The sequence below is a fragment of the Struthio camelus genome, chromosome 7 (genome assembly GCF_040807025.1).
Source record: "Struthio camelus isolate bStrCam1 chromosome 7, bStrCam1.hap1, whole genome shotgun sequence".
NCBI classification, from domain to species: domain Eukaryota; kingdom Metazoa; phylum Chordata; class Aves; order Struthioniformes; family Struthionidae; genus Struthio; species Struthio camelus.
Genome location: NC_090948.1, coordinates 31,224,107 through 31,244,203, shown reverse-complemented (window position 1 = coordinate 31,244,203; position 20,097 = coordinate 31,224,107). Strand labels below are relative to the sequence as shown.

General features: G+C 38.0%; 2 protein-coding genes across 7 annotated transcripts in view; both read left to right on the top strand.

Annotated features, from left to right (window-relative positions):
- The window catches only part of DYDC1 (DPY30 domain containing 1), a 26,210-nt gene extending 24,328 nt beyond the window's left edge, over positions 1-1,882 (top strand). For all 5 annotated transcript variants that reach the window (XR_011142227.1, XR_011142223.1, XR_011142222.1 and 2 more), the window contains one exon: positions 49-1,882. The gene's annotated coding sequence lies outside the window, so the exon portion shown is untranslated. The remainder of the gene's footprint in view (positions 1-48) is intronic.
- Positions 1,510-20,097, top strand: MAT1A (methionine adenosyltransferase 1A). Of its 2 annotated transcripts, XM_009688045.2 has the most exons (10): positions 1,563-1,882; positions 4,609-4,694; positions 9,167-9,244; positions 10,125-10,247; positions 12,137-12,249; positions 13,832-13,975; positions 14,667-14,885; positions 17,876-18,058; positions 18,571-18,704; positions 19,370-20,097. In XM_009688045.2, the coding sequence occupies exons 4-10, from the start codon at positions 10,145-10,147 to the stop codon at positions 19,470-19,472; spliced, it is 999 nt and encodes a 332-aa protein (XP_009686340.1). In that variant the 5' UTR covers positions 1,563-1,882; positions 4,609-4,694; positions 9,167-9,244; positions 10,125-10,144; the 3' UTR covers positions 19,473-20,097. The 2 variants fall into 2 exon arrangements, with proteins under 2 accessions (XP_009686339.1, XP_009686340.1); XM_009688044.2 differs by lacking the exon at positions 4,609-4,694 and having other exon boundaries at positions 1,510-1,882.

The following is a 20,097-nucleotide window of genomic DNA, read 5'->3' as shown; positions in this document are numbered from 1 at the left end:
ACCAGTGCTTTTTGTTTTGTTCACTCCTATGAAATGGCTCCTGTGCAGCAGAAAACCAACAGGATGTTCTTTGAAATGAACTACTCCATGCCAATGATAATTGGAGATGGGCCAATGCTACAGCAGGTTACTGGTGAACATTCACAGGAATTGGTTATTGTTTTCAGGAATGTAGGCAGAAAGTGAAAATATTCTTGAATTCTTACATAAATTTGTAGCAATACAGAAATTTGAATTCAAGGGGCTATACGAAGTGATTTTTTTAAACAATATTGACCAAGAGTTTGAAGTAAACTAGCTCGGTTTCTAAGCAGAAGAGTGGCAAGAATTTCATTGCTGTCAAAATTGCAAGGGCTGTGGAACAAGCAGTATGTTGTTTGTTCCAATCCAAGTATCGGGTACTTCACTTGTACATCTGAGTAAATGATTAAAGGAGTACGATTCAATGGTTATTGAAGTAAAGGTGAATTTTCCTTTTGATTTTGGAAGACCAATGAATTGGTCTGCAACTAACACCAGAATGATTTCTATAAGTGAATTAAGAATAATTACACTTTTTTGCTGCAATGGTTCAGTAGTGCCAGGGGTTTTCTGAGCCTGGTTCATAAGTATGTTTACTTGTGATTTTTATACTAACTTACAGACATGTATATCCCCAAAACGCCACCTGTCTTTATGCCTGTCACTGCAACAGGATATTCCAGACACTAGCCATCTGGCTGTAGATGAAACATTCAGTAGCCAAACTGAGCAATAGCTTCTTTGGATTTGATGGATTTTGCAACTGGATGTCTGTATCTCAGCTACAAATGTGCTGGTGCTTTTCTCAAGATGCATCAAGCTGTATTCCAAAAATTAATGAGCCTCAGTCTCTCCCCATCCAGTAAGAAGTCTGTGATGTTTCAGCCACCTTTACTGGAAGTTGTGGCAGTTAGTGTATCTCTAATGATTATGGAATATAGGATGATATAAAAAAAGAATTACGATGGATCTTAACTGATAGAAGAGAGGGCAGAGAAAAAGAGGCAAAGACTGAAGGGGTGGTCTGCATAAATGAGAAACTGCTCATATGCTAGATCTTATCTGGTGTTTCTCAAATGAATGAAAATGAAAAAAATATTTCAGGAGAGAATTCTACATTTAAAGAGATGAAAAAGAAAAAGGAAAATACAGTCATATGATGCAGAACACATTTCTTCCAGTCTTTTGCTAGGAAAGACATGAGTTTACAGATTTTTTTTTATCTAGTCCTCTAAAACCACAACAAATGGTTGGAAACACAACATAGATCCCTGAATTAGGGGAGAGCCAAATTAAGGAGCAGCTGAACTGAAATGCAGCCAGTACTCCTGCATTATTTCATGCTCACTTGAGTTTTTAGGGTTGCTAGTCTTGCATGGTTTGAATCTAGAATGTTTCCAAGAGCTGAGTTAATTAGTGAAATATCCCGACGTTAACCAACTCCCCTGTTAGGAAATGGGCTCTTCCATTTTCCTCACATGATTATGCAGGCACTTTCACTTTTCCATATATAGGAGCAACACAGGGACTGACAGCTCAAACGAGGCAGGGATACAGACCTAAGGCACATGCATGCTCCCTGTACACATACATAGATACAAGCACGCACTGATTTCACACACTGAAATTCAAGTTAGTGTAAGAGGTAGTAACTGAAGGCAGTGGTAGTCCTGCTGGAAAAGAACCTTCTCCCTTAAAAGAAGACGACACTGAAGTTAGAACTCTTCAACTGCTGTTGAATAATCTATCTGGAAAAGCATCAAAATCATGAATGGGCCAGTGGATGGCTTATGTGATCACACGCTGGATGATGAAGGGGCTTTCATGTTCACATCAGAGTCCGTAGGAGAAGGACATCCAGGTAAGAAACCAGCTGTGGCATATACATAAAGAGGTGTAATATTTTCATTTACAATCTGTTTTTAAAAGCATGACAAAGAATTTGTTCACTGTTAGTTTTATTATAGAAGGTATTCATGAATAACAGGGCACTTCTTGTGTTATTTCCATTGGACCTTGTTGGTGTAGATTGTAGAGCCGCGGAAACAAGGGTGTTTCCAACAGGAGTTCCTGTGCCTTTGCTGGGTGTGTGTTGCACCGGGGAGGGCAGTGGGGTTCACACTTGCTGCTCCTTCCTTTTCATCTGAATGCTTCTCAGTGTTACTGTGGAGACACTACTGTATCTCTGATAGGCTCAAGTTTCATATATGGACAAGAATGCATTACTTGCTTCTCAAGTTCCATCTTCTTATGGGCTTTGTGAAACTCTCCTGCATACACGCTATGCTCTAAAACTGTCTGTCGCCCATCTCAGGAATATCTCTAAGCAAGCTATTTTAAAGCCTTTAAAAATCAATGGTCCCAGCAGCTGTACATGGCAAAGTTGCTGATATTTTTTCCCCATTCCATCATCTGTGTGTTGATGCAATATATGGAATTGCTTAAGCAAATAGTGGACAGTTATTTGCTAAACTTTATGTATGGTCAGCAGAGTTTAGTTCAGTTTTATTGAAAACAAATGTTCATCTGCCACAAACTTACCTTATGTCAACAGAAGTGTTTCCCCAAATGAGGCCAAGGGACAATAGGCTGTTTGATGTCCTGAAAAGTATATTTATTTTAGAAGACCATTTGGCATCCTGTACCTTTTGCCATGACAAGGCTTTTTCAGGTCTGTACTCATGTTATATGAATAAATCATAAACGGGTATGATAACATAGCAGAGAAGAAAAAGATCAGTAGTAAGAAGAAAAAAACGCTTTTATGTCTATAATTCTGATGAATCTCTACAAAGTTGCCTGTATTACTGCAGGATGAGTCCACAGCTGATGCAATTGGGTACATCTCTTCGATTTCAAGACAGCTACATCAGGTTAAGCCAGTTGGGGTTCTTTCTGATGTAACGATCGGAAAATGACAGCCACATTCAGTCCCTGGGACATAGGTCCCGTCTCAGATTTATATATAATTGCATCTAGTGTCTGTAGAGAAATATAATTTCATAGGAGAAATAATGTTGTTCTGTGTGGTAATTTTAAATTGACTTTGATATTTCCAAAGATGACAGGTCACAATTTATGCTACCCTAATCATTATTTTTTAATCTCCTTGGGGCAATAATAGGTAGGTCTCAGAACAGGAAGAGATCTAATTCAGATTAGTCCCACAGATTTAGCTTTGTCCCTTAGCTTCCTTCCTTTACCAGTTCTCTTTTTGTCTTGCTTCTTGTTTTAGAATTCGACCTGTTTTTCAATTCCTACTTACATTCCTTTCTTTACTTCCAAAAATTCTATTGGCCCTCTGTAGACATAGAACAGATTATTCCATGTATGCTTGGAGCATTATCCCATATATTATCCCATATATGGGATAATGCTCCAAGGGCATTATCTTTCTCCTCTTCTAAATACTCAGCAGGCCTTTGGGAAAATGTTATCACTTATTAGGTGTGTGTACAGCAGCTAATCTGGCTGAGATTGCCAGATCTCTGGGTACTTCAAGGTGCATACCGGGGAACACAAAGCTTGCTGTAGATGAGGGAGTGGAAAGTGAAAGCTGAAATTTACTGGGACTTCTTCAAAGCGTTAGTGCTTATATTTTCCTACCCAACATTAAGTCTTGACACATGGTACTGAAAAAACAGACACCCCTCCACAAAGGAAAGCTCAGATTCTCCAGATGAGGGGAGGCTGACAGTCATACTGTCTCGGTGATAGGTCTAATTTTTGACAGCAAATTGATCACCTGGCCAACCCTCCTTTTTGCTGTCTGTGGTTTTACACTAAAAGTGTAGAACATTGCCATTAGCTTTTCATTAGCCAGGAAAGTCTTGGCTGTTTCTCAAAAGTGGTGCTGGTATCTGAGGGTGTACTTGGTGTTGTCAGTAGAGCTAGAATTTTACTGTGAGTTTTGAGTTCTTCTGATTGATACGAAGTAGATAATTTACCTGTTCCTAGTTGCTTCCCTTTTATATGTGATAGTATAATTTTGTTAAAGGGCGTTACGTAAAGTAAAAATCCTGAACCAGACCCTTGTCTGGTGAAAACTTGAATAGTTCTGATTATATTAGTTGAGGATTGTATGCTGTCATGTAGACCTCACTCTTTAAGAAATGAAGAGGGAGACATTACATACTTACTTATTTAGGTATTCAGACAACTGCCACATACCTATGCAATGCATGTAACTAAGAAGCTCAGACTGGCAGGCAATAATTAATATACTGATATTACTCATGCTCCGCAAAGAAACTTTATACAAGACCTTGCTTATCCCATCTTCTCAGTCCAGCTTCTTCAAAATCGTCTGTGTGCAAAGTTTGGCACTTCCTTTCAGAAGGTCTTTAATTCTGGTATTTAGTGGAGCGAATTCCAAACTCCCAGAAGCCTTACATGTAGCTTGCCTCTTATTAATGAAATAAAAGCACATACATAACAGCATGGGGAAGAGAGTTATTTTTTCTTAGATAGCTGTGTTTTGTCACTGCTCCATTTTGTACTGTTGGGGTAAGGTGTCTGTGTGTGCTGCACAGTGGCCTCACTGTGCTTTGGAAGACGTGTGTTACTCTGACCCGCAATGTCTTACAGGTGCCAAACCACTTAGGATTAATTCCTCCCCTTTTCTGATGTAACTTCAGGTGGATTTGCCTGCAAACATGTCATTCGGTTCTCTAGTAAGTATGAAGGAGTCTTTAAAAACATAAGAGAAAATATCTACTAAAAGCACCCTCAGCTTTTCATCTATATTAAAAACATATGCTTTTTTTTGGATTCTTGCAGAATAAAAAACAAAAAAAACCCAGAAAATGCAGATTTTTCCAGCAAGTTGATGCTTTCATGTCCTACACCTAACAAAATTATGTATACTTAACAATATACATAATGCTTAAGTAAACTGTATTGAACAAAAGAACAGATGTACAAGCTTATCTTGTGTATTCCCTGACGTTTTTTCTTTAAGCAGCATAATGTTAATATTGAACTACCCCTGCCTTTTTCAATGAACACCCCTCAAGAGTCTTTTAGATAAGAAATACAAAAAAATATAATAGCAGGAAAAGACAGCTATTCAAAGGCTTTCCCATGAAATTTTTTTTAGTGAAAAGCTTATTTTTTGATGAAGTGCTCATGATAAGTACCTGCATTTCTTGAGAGTTTTGTTTTTTCATCAGAATACCGTGAATTGCTCAGCCTGTCATATTTTGAATGTATAATTTCACCCTGTAGTTTAAAATGATTGGTTTTGGTTGATGTTAGGTGTCATTAAAGGTATAGCTACCCAATGTTATTCTGATGATCACAGTGATCACAGGTTTTTAAGAAAATTAACCATACCTTTTGAAATGTCTGTTTGTTACATTTACTACACAATCAAAGCCCAAGCTGAACCTGTTTGCTCTGCTTCAAAGGGCAGACAGAGCTTTTTGGAATTAGATTTTTATTTATTACTGTTGTTCATAGATTTTTTTTTTGTTGACTCCGTGAAACCAAAGTCTTGGGTAGGTCCTGAGAACTTGCAGTTGCCACTGATTTTTGTTTACAAAGTGGTTCATTTTTAAGGATATAGCGGTTTTTGAGTGTTAGGCTCTTACTTGTTTAATGCAGTCTGGATTCACATAAATTTATGTCCAACTATACGGAAAACATATAATGTGAAGATCCCCCTAATTAGTGGAGATCATCTTTGTTGTTGGATGTCTCCTTTACTTCATACTTTGACAACTGGGCATTTGAACATGGTTTGTCATCAGCCCTCCTAGACTTAGGCATTCTCTTTACAGTTAGCAAGAGCTGTTTGTATGGCCAAATGGCATCTCTGCTGTAAGAGCTGGGTCTGTATGGAATGATTGGATTTCTTGATAAGAATTCATGTGTGTCTGACACTTGCCTGCTCAGTCAGGAAATGCTTAGATTGCACATCCTTTTTCCAATCCTTATCCTATTGGATAGTAATTCACTACATGAAGGTGTGTTTAAAACATATAAAAAGTTCCTGGTGTTTTTCCATCAGCTTCTTAGAAGGTGGTCCCTTATGTTTTACCTGTTTCAAAGGGGAAAAAAAAAGGTAAGGAGATAATGGACGAACATATCCTGTCGTATTTAGCAGCTTATAAGAGAACTTGGACAGCCAAGATGAGAAATTTAAATAACAGAATGAAGGGTGCACAAAGCGTGTTAAGCATTGCTAAAAATAGAAGCGCCTGGTTCTATTTTGCATTAGAGACCTTGACTAATAAACAGCTGAATTTGCTTTAATGTGGTGCGTTAACCAGCTGATCATGCAGCTAGATTTCTCTTTCACGTCTTGTTAGTTGAATATATATTTGTCAATAAATGCATCTAGTTGCACTAGCGATACTAACAATCTGATATGGCATGAATTGTCAGCCTGATTTGTCTCAGCCTATTTTAATTCAAAGATCTGCTATCAGCACAATGGATTGAATTGTTCTAATTGATTATTTTCGTAGACTAAAATCCTCACTTAGTTTTTAATGGCCAAAAAAGACCCCTGATATAGTCTGACCTTCCTTCATACACAAGTAATGAACAAATTTTTAAAAAGATACCCAATTTTCATTTAGGGATCTGAAGAGATAAAGAATCCTGCATATCTTTGGATGAATGATTTTAATGGTTCATTACTCTCACCCTTTTAAGATTTTACTTTTTGAATCTTCATCTGTCTCTCTGATTTCCAGGGTATCAATGTAGTTACATTATTGTTTATCAGACCAGTACCCTTCTTTCATCAAAAAATATTATCATTTAGGTACTTAGGGACTGTGATCCCAATACCTATTAGTATTTCCTCTGGTAGGTTGCCTTTCCTTCAGCCTTTCAGAACTAAATGAGGCTTGATTAATTTCATCCTGTAAGATATGCTTCCTGATTTTTGGGTTAGGAAGCTTCCCACAGCTTCTTAACATCATCTTCGAAATACTACCGCAAAAATTTAGTATTTCTGTCGCAGTCTCACTAATGCTATATACTGAGATAATTTCATTTCCATGCGTGGGTGTACATCTAGTTTTCTGTCACGAACTTTTCAAAGTGATGCTTTTCCAGGAGAAAGTCTTCCATTTGGTGTATGCAGGCTATGTTCTTTGTTCATATATGTTTGCTATGTTATTTCATTTCTGAAAGGGAGACCAAAGAGCTGCTCTTTTGTCTGTCAATATCCATGAAATACTGTAGATAACTAATATGATATACTTCTTGCAAAAAAAAAAAAAAGAAAGAAAGAAAAGAAAACCTCCTGCTACACTACATCCTCAGTCCTTGATTTTACTGCTTACTAGGGCTAATGCTCCCTGGGGACATTTCAGGAAAGATTTAGTCCATAAATTAGATTTAACTACAGCATGCAAAGCCAACATAAGGTTCTTTGTACCACAAAGAGAAATGAGGATGAATTAGTCATGTGGGATTGCCAGTACCCTCTTGGGTGTTTTGGAAAGGATGCGTATAATATCCCTGTATGTGTCAACAGGGAACTTGCACAGATTTGGAGACACTGGCATCTAGTGTGGGTGAGACATGCTTTGTGCGTCCCATGAACAGGGATAAAGATTGTTAGTGGTGTGGAAACTCTAGGTGGTGAAAAAAAAGACCGTACAGCAGTCCTGATCACTTGCAGTTTATTGCAGGGCACTAGGAAGGCTATCCTATCCCAGCTGCTCTGTTATCCAACCCGAGTAATCAAAAATGACATATTTGCACCTTTAATTTTTGCTTTTATGCTTGAAAATACAGCTATTTTTCCTTGTAAAAATGGAAAATTTCAAGAGAGCAAGCAGACATACATCTTTTCAAGAGTTCTGATTTTGTTAAACAAGGTTCATTTGGACTTCTAACTAAATTTCAAGAATGGCGTTTGATTCCTGTTTTTTAGTAACTATCCCAAATTTAGTAATGCATATACAGTTCCGGAGAGACCGAATGCTCCAATCTAGCCTACATTTTCTAATCATCTTTTGTGTTAATTTTTTCTGTGTTCAGGTGGTTAATATGGGAGATAAGAGCGTCAGAATCACACGAGTTGTCTAATCTCTCATTTCTGCCTGTTAGCTAAACATGCACCATTCTCTTGAAACTAAACGAGATTTTATTTTGATTTGAGAATATATGTGTTAAAAGTCTCATATGGTGCACTGGTACAAAACATTGCTTTCTGACAGATTATGTGTTGCACAATGGCAAGTCAGGTGCTTCATTTATTTTGCCACACAGCATGTTACAGCAACATCTAAGCATCGTACACAATAGTAGACTTTTTTTTATTACAGTAAAATGAAAATATATGAGAAAAATTACCATTTTCAGGTAGAAGACATTGTGATTTCTAGATTGGTTACGTTATTTGATTAAGATGCATTATTCATTTGAAAAGATAGGAAGTAAAGAAAGAAAGAAAAAAGAACAAATCTGCGGTCAGAGGTCTTGGTTGAAATCTTTGTATTTAGGATGTAACTGAAGATATAGTTAAGACTGACCTCAGGCAAGCTTTGATTCATAAGCCCTTCTTGCTTCTGCATGTGCTGCTCACTCCCCTGTCTCACATGGGTAGCAGGGATCATTAGGAGATGGCTCTGCAGGACAGTGCAAACCTGAAACAGGCACTTTGTGCTCGTTCTGCCTGTCTACACTGTGCATTGTCTGTAATGATTAAAACTTTTTTAGGCTTTTCCTTTTAGACTTTACCTATTCAGGTACATTCTAACTTTCTGCTGATGGTTAATGGCTAAATATAGCTTTGTTGTTAGAGGACCCCTGTTGTGGAGTGCATGCTGTACTATCTTGTGCTATTAGAGAAGGAAAAGGCTGGGAGTAAAGCCTCTTAGCCTCTCAGGTAAATCTATGCATAACATAGTTGCTTCATACTTATATGTGGAAAACTATGGGTAAAGTTGTAGTCAGTATTAATTTACACCAGTAATTCCCCATTCCCTATTGCATTTATCTTTTTTTTTCGCCTGCGGGATGTTTCATATGACTTTTGTCTTCATTTAATTAGCTTAAATACTCTAGTAATAAGCAGTAAAAGAGTTCCTTGCTGAAACCCCTCCCTATTCAAAATGATGTAAACAGTCCATGTTTTGTGTTGAGTGCTCTGGTTTTGAGTCACAGCTTTGATGTCTTCCAGATAAAATCTGTGATCAAATCAGTGATGCTGTACTAGACGCCCATCTCAAACAGGACCCAAATGCCAAGGTTGCTTGTGGTAAGTTGTTTGCTGCTTTGTTTTAGGTCATCATATCGTCGCCCAGACACTGTTCTTTTTGTGATGAGTTTGCAAAGAGCTTGATGTTGTCGTGTGCTAACTCATTTTACTCTGAAATAATTATGTAAAAATTGTAATCTTCAAGAGAAGGAGAGATGAGAAGAAGCAATAAAAGTTTTTCTGAAGACTGAGTTTTGAGCATCCTACAGAAGGGTAGTATACTGTAGAAAGGTAGGTTAGCTAATATGGTATGTGGATATAATATTCCTACGAGAAACAGACTGAATTTCATTACAGTGGATTTTTCAAAGACGATTTGCACATTTTGTTAAAAAATTACATTTACTATGTTTAGTGAAGTCTTAACTTTTCACTTAGTTGCACATAACTGCTTGCTTTTTTTCTGGCATCTTTGCAGAAAGAGTTGTACCATCAACCCTGGTTCATTCACTGCATGACTTATCAGCCTGGTTCATTCACTGCATGACTATATTATCCCTTCTTCAAATTCTTCCTCCTCAGACTGGACGCAAGTTTGCAAAATAGTTGATCGCTGATGGGGATTATTTGGCTTTCGAAATCACATTTGAATGCTATGTTTCCCTAAACATCTGTGCATGTCACGGAGTCATGCTCAGTGTTTTGATTTCCCCAGTTGTAAATTGGGCATATTTGTATTTTCCTTACTTTCTGGCCTGTTGTGAATATGAAAAGATTTTGTTGTAGAAGGAGCTAAGACTGCCAAAAATATGGGCAAAAAGTACTTACAATTTAAATGCCCAGTAGATCTCTCTAGAGCACCATCACCACAAACATACTTATTCCTAATGGTGGGTTGGGTTATTCTGCTCTGTAATCCTGTTTTTATCTCCCTTTTCAGAGACAGTGTGTAAGACAGGGATGGTGTTGCTCTGTGGGGAGATCACATCTCTTGCTGTTGTGGATTATCAACGAGTTGTCCGAGATGCAATTAGACATATTGGCTATGATGATTCAGCTAAAGGTTGGTGGAAAAATTCAAGAAATCCTTGAATAGTAGGCAGTTGACAACTGCATAACAGGTCTGTCGCCACTTCCATATCTGGACTTTAGCAAGCCCGATAAAAATTGAATATCCTGTATGAAAGCTGCTTACACATTGCCACATGATGCCTATTTTGGGTTTATCCCATTAAGTAGAAAAAACATCATATATGAGTTAACAACACTTAAAAGAGCAGGCAGGATATACTTTGAACTCTATTATTAGGCCAGCATAGAGTTAATGGCAAATTTAAGCCACAGAATCTACCAGTAATTCAAACTCGCCAGAACTTGGATCTCTGCTATTCATTTGGCAAGCTGATTGATGCATCTTGGTGAGAAAGAGAGGGAAGAAGAAACTCACTTCATTTTATTTTCTCATTGTATATTTATCCTGTGGTAGCATCTAAGATTCTGAGGCATAAAGCAGGTCCTCACTGTGCAAGATGCTTTATAAATTTGGAACAAACTGCTGCACGGAGGAGTTTGCAGTCCAGGTCAAGTTTGTGTATTGTACAAGTGATGGAAAAGACAAAGTGATTTATATCCCAGGCACATTTCACCTTCCAATTTTCAATGTATCTCATTATTTATACTTTCCAAATATAGTACTGTTACCATGAAGTGTATCTTTTAAGAGCTTTTGGTTAACAACGGTTGCTTCCTGCAATCCTTTAATTGCTATGAATTTTCCAGGGAGTTTGTGACGGGAGAATGTTAGAGCGGCACATCTACAGGTTACCTCCAGTATGGCATAACAGCAGTCTTTTCAGAAAACACTGGCAGATCTAATAGTTCATAAATTTCCTTTTCATCCTAACCACCAAAATTTGTAAGGGGAGATGTGGTGACCCAGTAAAAACCAATAGCTTTGCAGAAATAAAAAAAAAAAAAGCTAAAACAAACAATTGCGCACAGACATATGGTTTCCCTCTCTATATAACTTTCTTAAGAGAAAGTAAAGAGCATTATTCAAGTGTACCATATGCATGTGAATGTGTATATATGTTGTATTGGCTGTACATGAATTTAGTCAGCAGCTGCCAGTAGCTACAGTTTTGGGAAACAGGATTTGGAGAGAAGCAAGTTACTCTTGATATACCCAGGGAAAGAGGTGGAAAATTTTGCCAAAATCATCTAGAAGACCTTGAATTTCATTTTAAAATGTTCCTCTTTGTCTTTGAAAGTAATGTAAAATAAAGTTCCATTTCAAGATCTGCTGCAAGTCTTGGATCGGTTTTTCTTCTGTTTATGGTTCTCACATAAACTCTTGTGAGAAATTTAGATACATACACAGCTTGTACCTGTATTATAAATAGCGTATCAGAGATCAGAGCCTCCGGTTACTGAAAACATCAGCTCACAGGAATTTTTATAGATTTTTTTTTTTAATAGTATTTATTTGGGAGAGGCTCGTTGTTTACTTTTTCTGACTAGTTAGTTTTCTGCAGTTAGCAATTCATAAGCTGAATGTCAAAAGCAAGAGAGGACAAGCAGTGATGGAGAGATGGAAGGGAGGGCAAGGCACCCCCTTTTTGGTGGTGGAGATTTGTTAGTAAAGCTAAAACTGTAATGTTTAGCTTCGTGCTTGGATTTATAGGTTCTGGCCAAATACCTAGTGAGGTGAAGCTTCCTTCTGGTTTTGAATATACAAAAAGCAATGAATCAGAGTAAGCCTGTATATACCCATCCCCCCGACAAAAAGGTCTGAAGTATGGTATTGACAAAAATTTAACCAAAAATAGCAGTTAGGTTATGAATTCTGAATGTGATGTCCTTCCAGATGAAAATTTCAGCATAAGGTTCCGTATTACTTTCCTTAACTGTGACAGAAAAAACTAATTCACCGCTATGCTTCCTTCTGAATAGGCTTTGACTACAAGACTTGTAATGTTTTAGTGGCACTGGAACAGCAGTCACCTGATATTGCCCAGGGTGTTCATCTACACAGGAATGAAGAGGATGTTGGTGCTGGAGATCAGGTGGACAAGACTTAACCACATCTAAAACATCAAAGTTGTTTGAATGGAAAGAGCTTACCCCAGCTCATTGTCTTAGCTTCTAAATCAAAACCCATCTGAAGATTTGCGCAATTCCATCTTGGACTAGCCCAGAAAACAAAAACATATTTTAATGAAAACAGTTGGCAGTTCTTTGAGGGCAGACAGTGGTGAGTGTTTGTAATGGCACTCCACACGTGCCAGGAGAGCTCTGGCTGTTTGTGGTAGCTGAGGACGTGGCCCTTAGAACTTAGAGGTTTTTTGCTAATGTATTTCATGTTTTTGTTTGAGTAGCTTTCGATTTATCAGACCATTCATCTTGCAGCCAGACTTATCTTGTAAGATGGAATAAACAAAGGATCTTATCACTTTCACAGAGCTCTTGAGATTTTACACAGCAAAAAATTAGAGGTGATGCTTCAACTGTCTGTAGCATTAGTAAAATGAACGCAAATATGCCAGAATACTTTTAATTCTTACTTATTTCCCAGAGGCAGAGATCTGTTTTATTATAATAGGTGTTCCACGTAATTAAGGCTGTCCAAGCTGCATTTCTGTGAGCTAAATAACATGTGTAGATAACTACGGTGTGTTCCCAAGAGAAAGATGCTAACATAAAAACTCCATAATCCAACTGATGGCAGTATGAATGTGTTTAACATTTACAGTCGTTCTCATTAGTATTAATATCTGCTTTATAGCAGTGCTGTTGAGAACCATAAATGGAGATCTCATAGTCTAGGAGCCAAGCTAATATTTTTCAAAAAACCCTGGAGGACTAAATTAAAATGCTTTTATGCTGTCATGGGGACATAATGCTACATGAAATAAAAAGGTATCTTACGTTCTTTGGCACTTTTGTGGCCTCCCTTCCCATTGTATCTGAATAGCTTCCTGCCTTTATTGCTTTTGTATCACAACATCCACTGGGTGAGGTGAAAGGAAGTGCTGCTAACTCTATCTAATAAATGAGAATCTGATGCAGGGAGTGACTGAATAATAGTAGAAGCTATGACTTCCCCAAGGACAGGCTAGAAGCATGTGGCATTGCAAATCTGAGGCAGGTACCCTAACTGTTGCATTGTACTTCCTTGATGTAGTATTCAAATTCTATTCCACTGGAGGAATACCAGAAACATCAGATGCAAGCTGCAGTGTAAATGTGTCTATATTCATACATTAAACTCTGTACAGCCTTTCCACACTAATGAGAATACGTTTTGTATCACAGAATAGTCCTGGAACCCTATTTTGCTCAAGCAGCTCTTTTTTTCTATGAAAAAAGACTATTTTTTGGAGACAATTCTGAGTTTTTGTCCACGTTTCCAGCTCTACATTTAAATGTTCAGGCCCTCAGTGAAAAATTCTTGAAACATGGTTTGTTGTTCATTATGCTGTTACGTGTTACAGCCTGACTGGAGTTTTGGCTTCTTGGACAGTAATGTAAAATAGTAGAAAGTAAACTCGAGGGTGCTGTTTACTTTTGTCTCAGATGAAATCTTGTGGTCTTTGGTTTTAGTGCTTTTAAACAGTGATTGAAGCATCTCTTCTCCTCCCATTGTAGGGTTTGATGTTTGGATATGCAACAGATGAGACAGAAGAATGTATGCCTCTAACAATTATCCTTGCTCATAAACTGAATGCCAGGTTAGCAGAGCTGAGGCGCAGTGGAGAACTTTCTTGGCTGAGGCCTGACTCTAAAACACAGGTAAATACCACTTTCCTTCCAGCTTCTCCCTTTTAACCACCACAGTTAGCATTCCAAGCACTTTTAGATAGTCTAAATAGTTAAAAACTATTACTTTTTACTTTCTAAAAATCTTGAATGTTTTTAAAGAGAGCAGTTGATGGTTTTCAGAGTATCAGGATTCCTACTGTATAACCTAGAAGTAGCAGATAAAGCATTTCCCATGCTTGTGATACTGTCTCCTTGTCCGTTGGGAAATGGTTAACCTTTATCACAGTGCAAGAAGCACTACCAGTGAAGAAACATTTAAGCCTTCAGAGCTAAATGCTCAGTGCTGGTTGAAAAAGTCACAGAAAGCTAAAGGGGTATTTTTATGTAGTGATTTGGGCTGACCTTTTTGAAGAAGCACCAAGAATGTAAATTCCTCTGTGGCATAGGATTCTAGCTGTAAATCCCAACCGAAGGACAGGTCTTGGACAATTTCGTAAGTGAACATATTGTCCATATTGGGTCTTTTTTTTCTCACTGCTGCACAAACGGAGAATGAAAAAGTAGGCTTCATTTCTCATTCCTAGGCAGCAATGTAAGGAGTGAACTTCTAAAATATTGCTACAATGAACTCTTGGGATAGTGTGGCACGGGGTTTGATGTAGACCAGTGGTACGTTTTATAGCATTTTTTTTTTCTTCCTATTTCTCCCTGTTCTGCTCAGGTCACTGTTCAGTATATCCAAAAGAATGGAGCGGTCATCCCAGTGCGTGTTCACACCATTGTGATATCTGTGCAGCATGATGAAACCATTTCGCTGGAGAGTATGCGCAAAACCCTGAAGGACAATGTGATTCGAGCTGTTGTTCCTGCAAAATACTTGGATGAGAAAACTATTTATCACCTTCAGCCTAGTGGGCGTTTTGTTATTGGAGGGCCTCAGGTTTGTGTTTTATTATTTTGATGCTTTATCAGCTTGTCTTTGTCATTGGGCATAAGCACGTTTTTATAGAAATGTTCAGCTTTTCTGGCATGGCTGTCCAAAGGCGTGAGACACAAGTTGTCTAATGGAAGTCTTAGTTGCAGTTGTAAATGGGAGAAGCACCCAGGGTCTCATGTGCTAGATTCCAAAGTAAGTTTGAGGGCATGGTTTTATCATACGTGCATCATGACTTAGGCATCCAAGTTGAGCCCAGTCTTATATGCATGATGTATAGCCCAGCTTTAGGTTTGAATCCAGCACTGAGCAAGACATGCAGTCATTTCTCATGAAAAGCACCCCTGCAGAGAGGTGGACGACTGAAGGTTAACTTCTGTTCCAGTGAGCCTGATTTTCAGATCTGTACAGTTCCCGCCGTTCTGTCTGACAGCAGTGAGAGCTGAAAGTGCTCATCAGTTCTGAAAATTCACCCCTAATAGGCTTCTCCGGGTGAGAAAAGGAATGTTGCTTTTGCTTTATCTAGGCAATGCAGGAGCTAGGACTTATAATTTGATCTTGAACTCACAGAAGTCAGACAGAACTTCTACTGTCTGTAGGGTCAAGACCTTAGTAGGCATTTAGTTTTTGTAAACAGGTTCGCAATCCTTATGTGTTTTCTTCCTTTTCCCTCCAGAACTATCCTAGCAAAACTTCAAAGCTGCTTTCTGAAATTAGGCCCAATTTTACAACAAATCCGAGCAGACATTATTTTTCCTTTACTAGTCAAATTAATCAGTTTTACTGGAATTTGCCAGAATTATTTCCAAAGTGCGGTACCTTTACCTTAGTGCCCTGGAACACATAGGAGAGTGCTAAAGCTAATCATTATTGTCCTAAAAATGTATCTGTCTAGTCAAATTGGTGATATCACTATAATTTCATGCATCACTGGCATTCTAGAATATAGGCAAATCACTGGAGTGACAAACTTGAATTGTAACTTGGAGCCAATCAACCCATGCAGCAATCATAGCTACAGGCCAAGAAGAAGGCAGCATATATGAAAGTTTTCAGGGGTGCACTGAACTGCATTCATTTAAAAATGTAATATAATTAGCTGTAAGCCAACTAACAATACCTTTTCTGCTGTTGCGGTGGAATTGTATTGCTTATGTTTGCACATACAAGCACAGGCATGTTGCAGCATATGTTTGTGGCTTTTTAAAACTGGGATAAGTTTACTTAGTATGGGTCAATCTGCTTGTGTGTCCGTGGCCTTACAAGTGCTATCGTCACTGGACTTACGCAATATAAGTGAGTATTGTGGCAACCAAAAAATAACTATTTAGTTTCTTGTCCATTATGTCTTGAACTTTCTGATTGTTTTTCGTAAGAGGATTACTAAGTTCTCTTTTTAACTAAGCTAGCTATGGAAGGCCGTCTCAAACTCCAGCTCAGCTCATTTAAGGAGGACACACATATTATATTGGGATTTTCACCTTATGTTTTCAAGCAGATATACCTTGAATTCCGTCTGTGGCAAAATCAGTAATTTTGCAGTGTGCTAACACCATTTTCCCAACAGCAGCACCTGCTGGTACTGTGAAGATGTTACAGCTCATTGCAAAAGTCACTGCCACACACTTTACAAATGTATTTGTGCTCTTCCAACCTCTTCAAAAAGAGGTATACATTTTTTTTCTTCTACCTGTCCATTTCTCTCTTTCTACAGTCAAGTCATAATGGCATAAAAGTTGTTCTCATAGTAACTGTCTGTGCTATGAGAAATTGAGGTTTGAATCAAACAGGCAAACCCCAGAAGGAGAGAATTCGTTAGACGAGCTCAGCTGTCTGCAGTTCGTGTTTCCATCTCATGGAGTTTTTTTAGCGGAACTGGACAAACAGTGCCAAAGGCTTTCTTCTGTGTCCAGGCTTTCTAAGAAAAGCTTTGACGCTACATTTGTGTTTGCTATGCAAATATTCCAGCAGTCGAGTTTCACTGACATAATATTCTGTAGGAGGAGACTTTCAAAGTTGCTTGCACAGATGGAGACAATTTCAAATTTGATCATGTTTCCATTCACACGAGAATGCTTAAGTACTTAGGAAATTGGAGATCAGACAGTTACTCAGGTTTTGTTCTGCTAACCAAGATCCAATGAAAATACCAACTACTTGAAAGTTTATCAGTCAAGGTAGCTGTGTGGCCAGATAGAAGGTTATTAAGTGTTTCCATATTTAATATCTTAGAATATTCATATGTAAGTATCTGTTTTAATCCCTCTTTCTCAATTATCTTTAACTGCCTGTCACCCCCTACTTGCTGTATATCCTTGAAATTGGAATATAAATATTTTGGAGTTGAAAGTTTCTTTTCACATGTATTTATATGACAGTCTCCGTAGTGATATTGGACTGGAAGCGTTGGATGCTAGCCTCTTTCTAATGGTGTGTAAGGTAGTACCAGCAAACCTTTCAATGGTGAATGTAAAGAAACCCCACGTCTATTCTTTAACGTCAGATATTCACATAGCTTCAGATTTTGGCGAAAAGATGCGACAGCCTGATCCAACTTTACTTAACCCAGCATAAAAAATCTCTTAGTGGTTCCAGTGTAGCATGCTGTTTTCTTAGCAAATGTTCTGAATTCAATTAGGATGCAGTAGATAGGTCACTTTTTAAAACAGATATGGGCACCACCAAAATTCCCGTAATGCTTGGAATATTTATGTTTGAAATAGGCACTGGAAGCTCCAGCTATCCAGTTGTAGACCTTTTTGCTTGACTACCAAATACTATTCATTTATAGCTTGTGTTATGAATATGGCTTTAAAGAACATTTATAGCCACTGTTGTAGCTCAGTGAGACAAGTTAATTGCTTCAGCTACGCACAAGGATCTTAAAGTGCCTGATTTCCTTAAGGGTTGATGCCTTCTTCAGCAGGATTTGCATCCATTTTTGAGAATTATAACAAAATGGATGGTAAAATGTCAGAATTCTTTTCCTGATGCAGGGTGATGCTGGTGTTACTGGACGAAAGATCATCGTGGATACTTATGGTGGATGGGGAGCCCATGGAGGTGGGGCCTTTTCTGGCAAAGACTATACCAAAGTGGACCGGTCAGCAGCATACGCAGCACGCTGGGTGGCCAAGTCCCTTGTGAAGGCTGGGCTCTGTCGCCGCGTTCTGGTTCAGGTATAAACCTGGATGTTGCTGTTCTCAAAAAGGCTTCCTTTTCAGTTTTTTCTTGAGTAAGCATAGCTAGATGCAGTATTAGAATACTAGGCGCAGTCCTGGGAATGAATTAGGATTGGAGAAAGGAAGACCTTGATGTTCTCGGTTCAAGATCACCGTAAGGTGGCTAAGGGCACATGAACTCCTTGAATCTGGGGCTCTTCATTTAGCTTTCATTTTATTGGAAGTTTTTCTGGACACTTCCTGAGCCCTCAGGAGCCCTCCGTGACACTTATTGTCATGGGGGTGAACATTGGATGACTGGATAAAGAGGAAGAAAATTATCCAAAGAGGTCAGAATTTTCAAAGGTTTCCCCTTTTCTCTATGAATAAAGATTCTGCAAATATAGGAAGTAAAGGAGAGGCCTTACTTTGCCTAAGATGGTTCATAAATGAATACTTTGTTCTGTTGCATACTGTTATTGCCTGAGGCTCCAGCCTTGTTTATGAGCTATGGTGTCTTTTTGCCATAGGTTTCTTATGCCATTGGAGTAGCTCAGCCACTGTCCATTTCACTCTTCACTTACGGAACTTCCCAGAGAACAGAGAAAGAGCTCCTGGACATCGTGCACAAAAACTTCGACCTTCGGCCTGGAGTCATTGTCAGGTAGCGTAATACGAATGCACAGGTATGGAAATATCTGTGTGATCACATCCCAGAGCTGATTCCTTGCAAAACTGTTTGATGTTAGAATGAAGCGGCAGTAATATGTCAGCCTCTTGAGCTCATGTGGGATTACTCCATGTAGTACAAAAGAGATTTTTTTTATCAGTCTTCACAGTTGTAATGTGTTATGGATCTACTAGTGTGCCATATCCTCTAAGATGATAGATGTAGTTCCATATCAAGTTATGTTGATATGAAGGATATACTTTCAGCATTTGGCCTTTTATGGTATATGGAATTGAACTAAAATAAAATGAATTAATTTTTGGCTTCCAAGAATGTGAACTTACCTTTACAGTGCTGTGAAAAATAGAAATTTTTTATTTTACAAAATAAATTGAAGATATTCTTTCTTTTCTGTTAAAATTCATAATTCTCAGTAACTAAGAACTTCCTCTGTAGCCCTAAAGTACTTCAGATTCAAGTTTTGTTGCCGCTTTTATGATTCTCCTATTGGGCATATTCACTTATATGTTTGCCTCTCAAGAATATGGTTGCTAGATTGAGGGAGTGAAATAGGCATCATCATCATCAGGATTTTAATGATATATGTCATGAAGTATCTTACCATGAAGAATTTTCTTTTCTTTTTATTATACTTTCAGGGATTTGGACCTAAAAAAACCCATTTACCAAAAGACTGCATGTTATGGTCACTTTGGAAGAAATGAATTCTCATGGGAGGTACCAAAGAAACTTGTATTTTGACAATAACAGCCTACCTTTAAAAACGGAAGGGAAGAGAAGTCCATTAATGGTGAGGATGCTTCCAAAAATCAAATTTTACAACTGCGTATTCAACAGAAAGAATTTCAGATTTTAAATGGTAAGAAAGAAAAGGTTATTTTCTTGGAAAATGATTTTTTTAATCCTCAATGTCTTTCATTATCTAAGATATAAAAGGCAGAATCTGGGTTTTTTATCAGCATAATAAAACAAAATAGTTTATTTTTTATTGCTGCTCTGTTAGTTCTTCTGATAAAGGCAAAATATGACTCAGGTACACAAACCAATGGCTGAACCTCAAATCTTGCGTGGGCAAGGATCAGTAGATTTCTTGCTTCTGATTAGACAGTGGGAAATTCTGGGGTCCAATTTCCTTACTGGAGTTAGCATTGCATACATCTGTGGGCCATTTTAATGGAAGAAGGCTGAATATCACAAGACTGTATCTTGGCCTTTTCTGTATAAGGTATTATCATAAACATAATATTTAAATCTTCACTGGGTATGGGCTCTTATTGCTGTGTTTCAATTACCTGTGCTTTTGAAACGTAAGTGTTCTCCTATAAAACAACAATCATTCAATAAAATGCTTTTTTCCTACCATGTA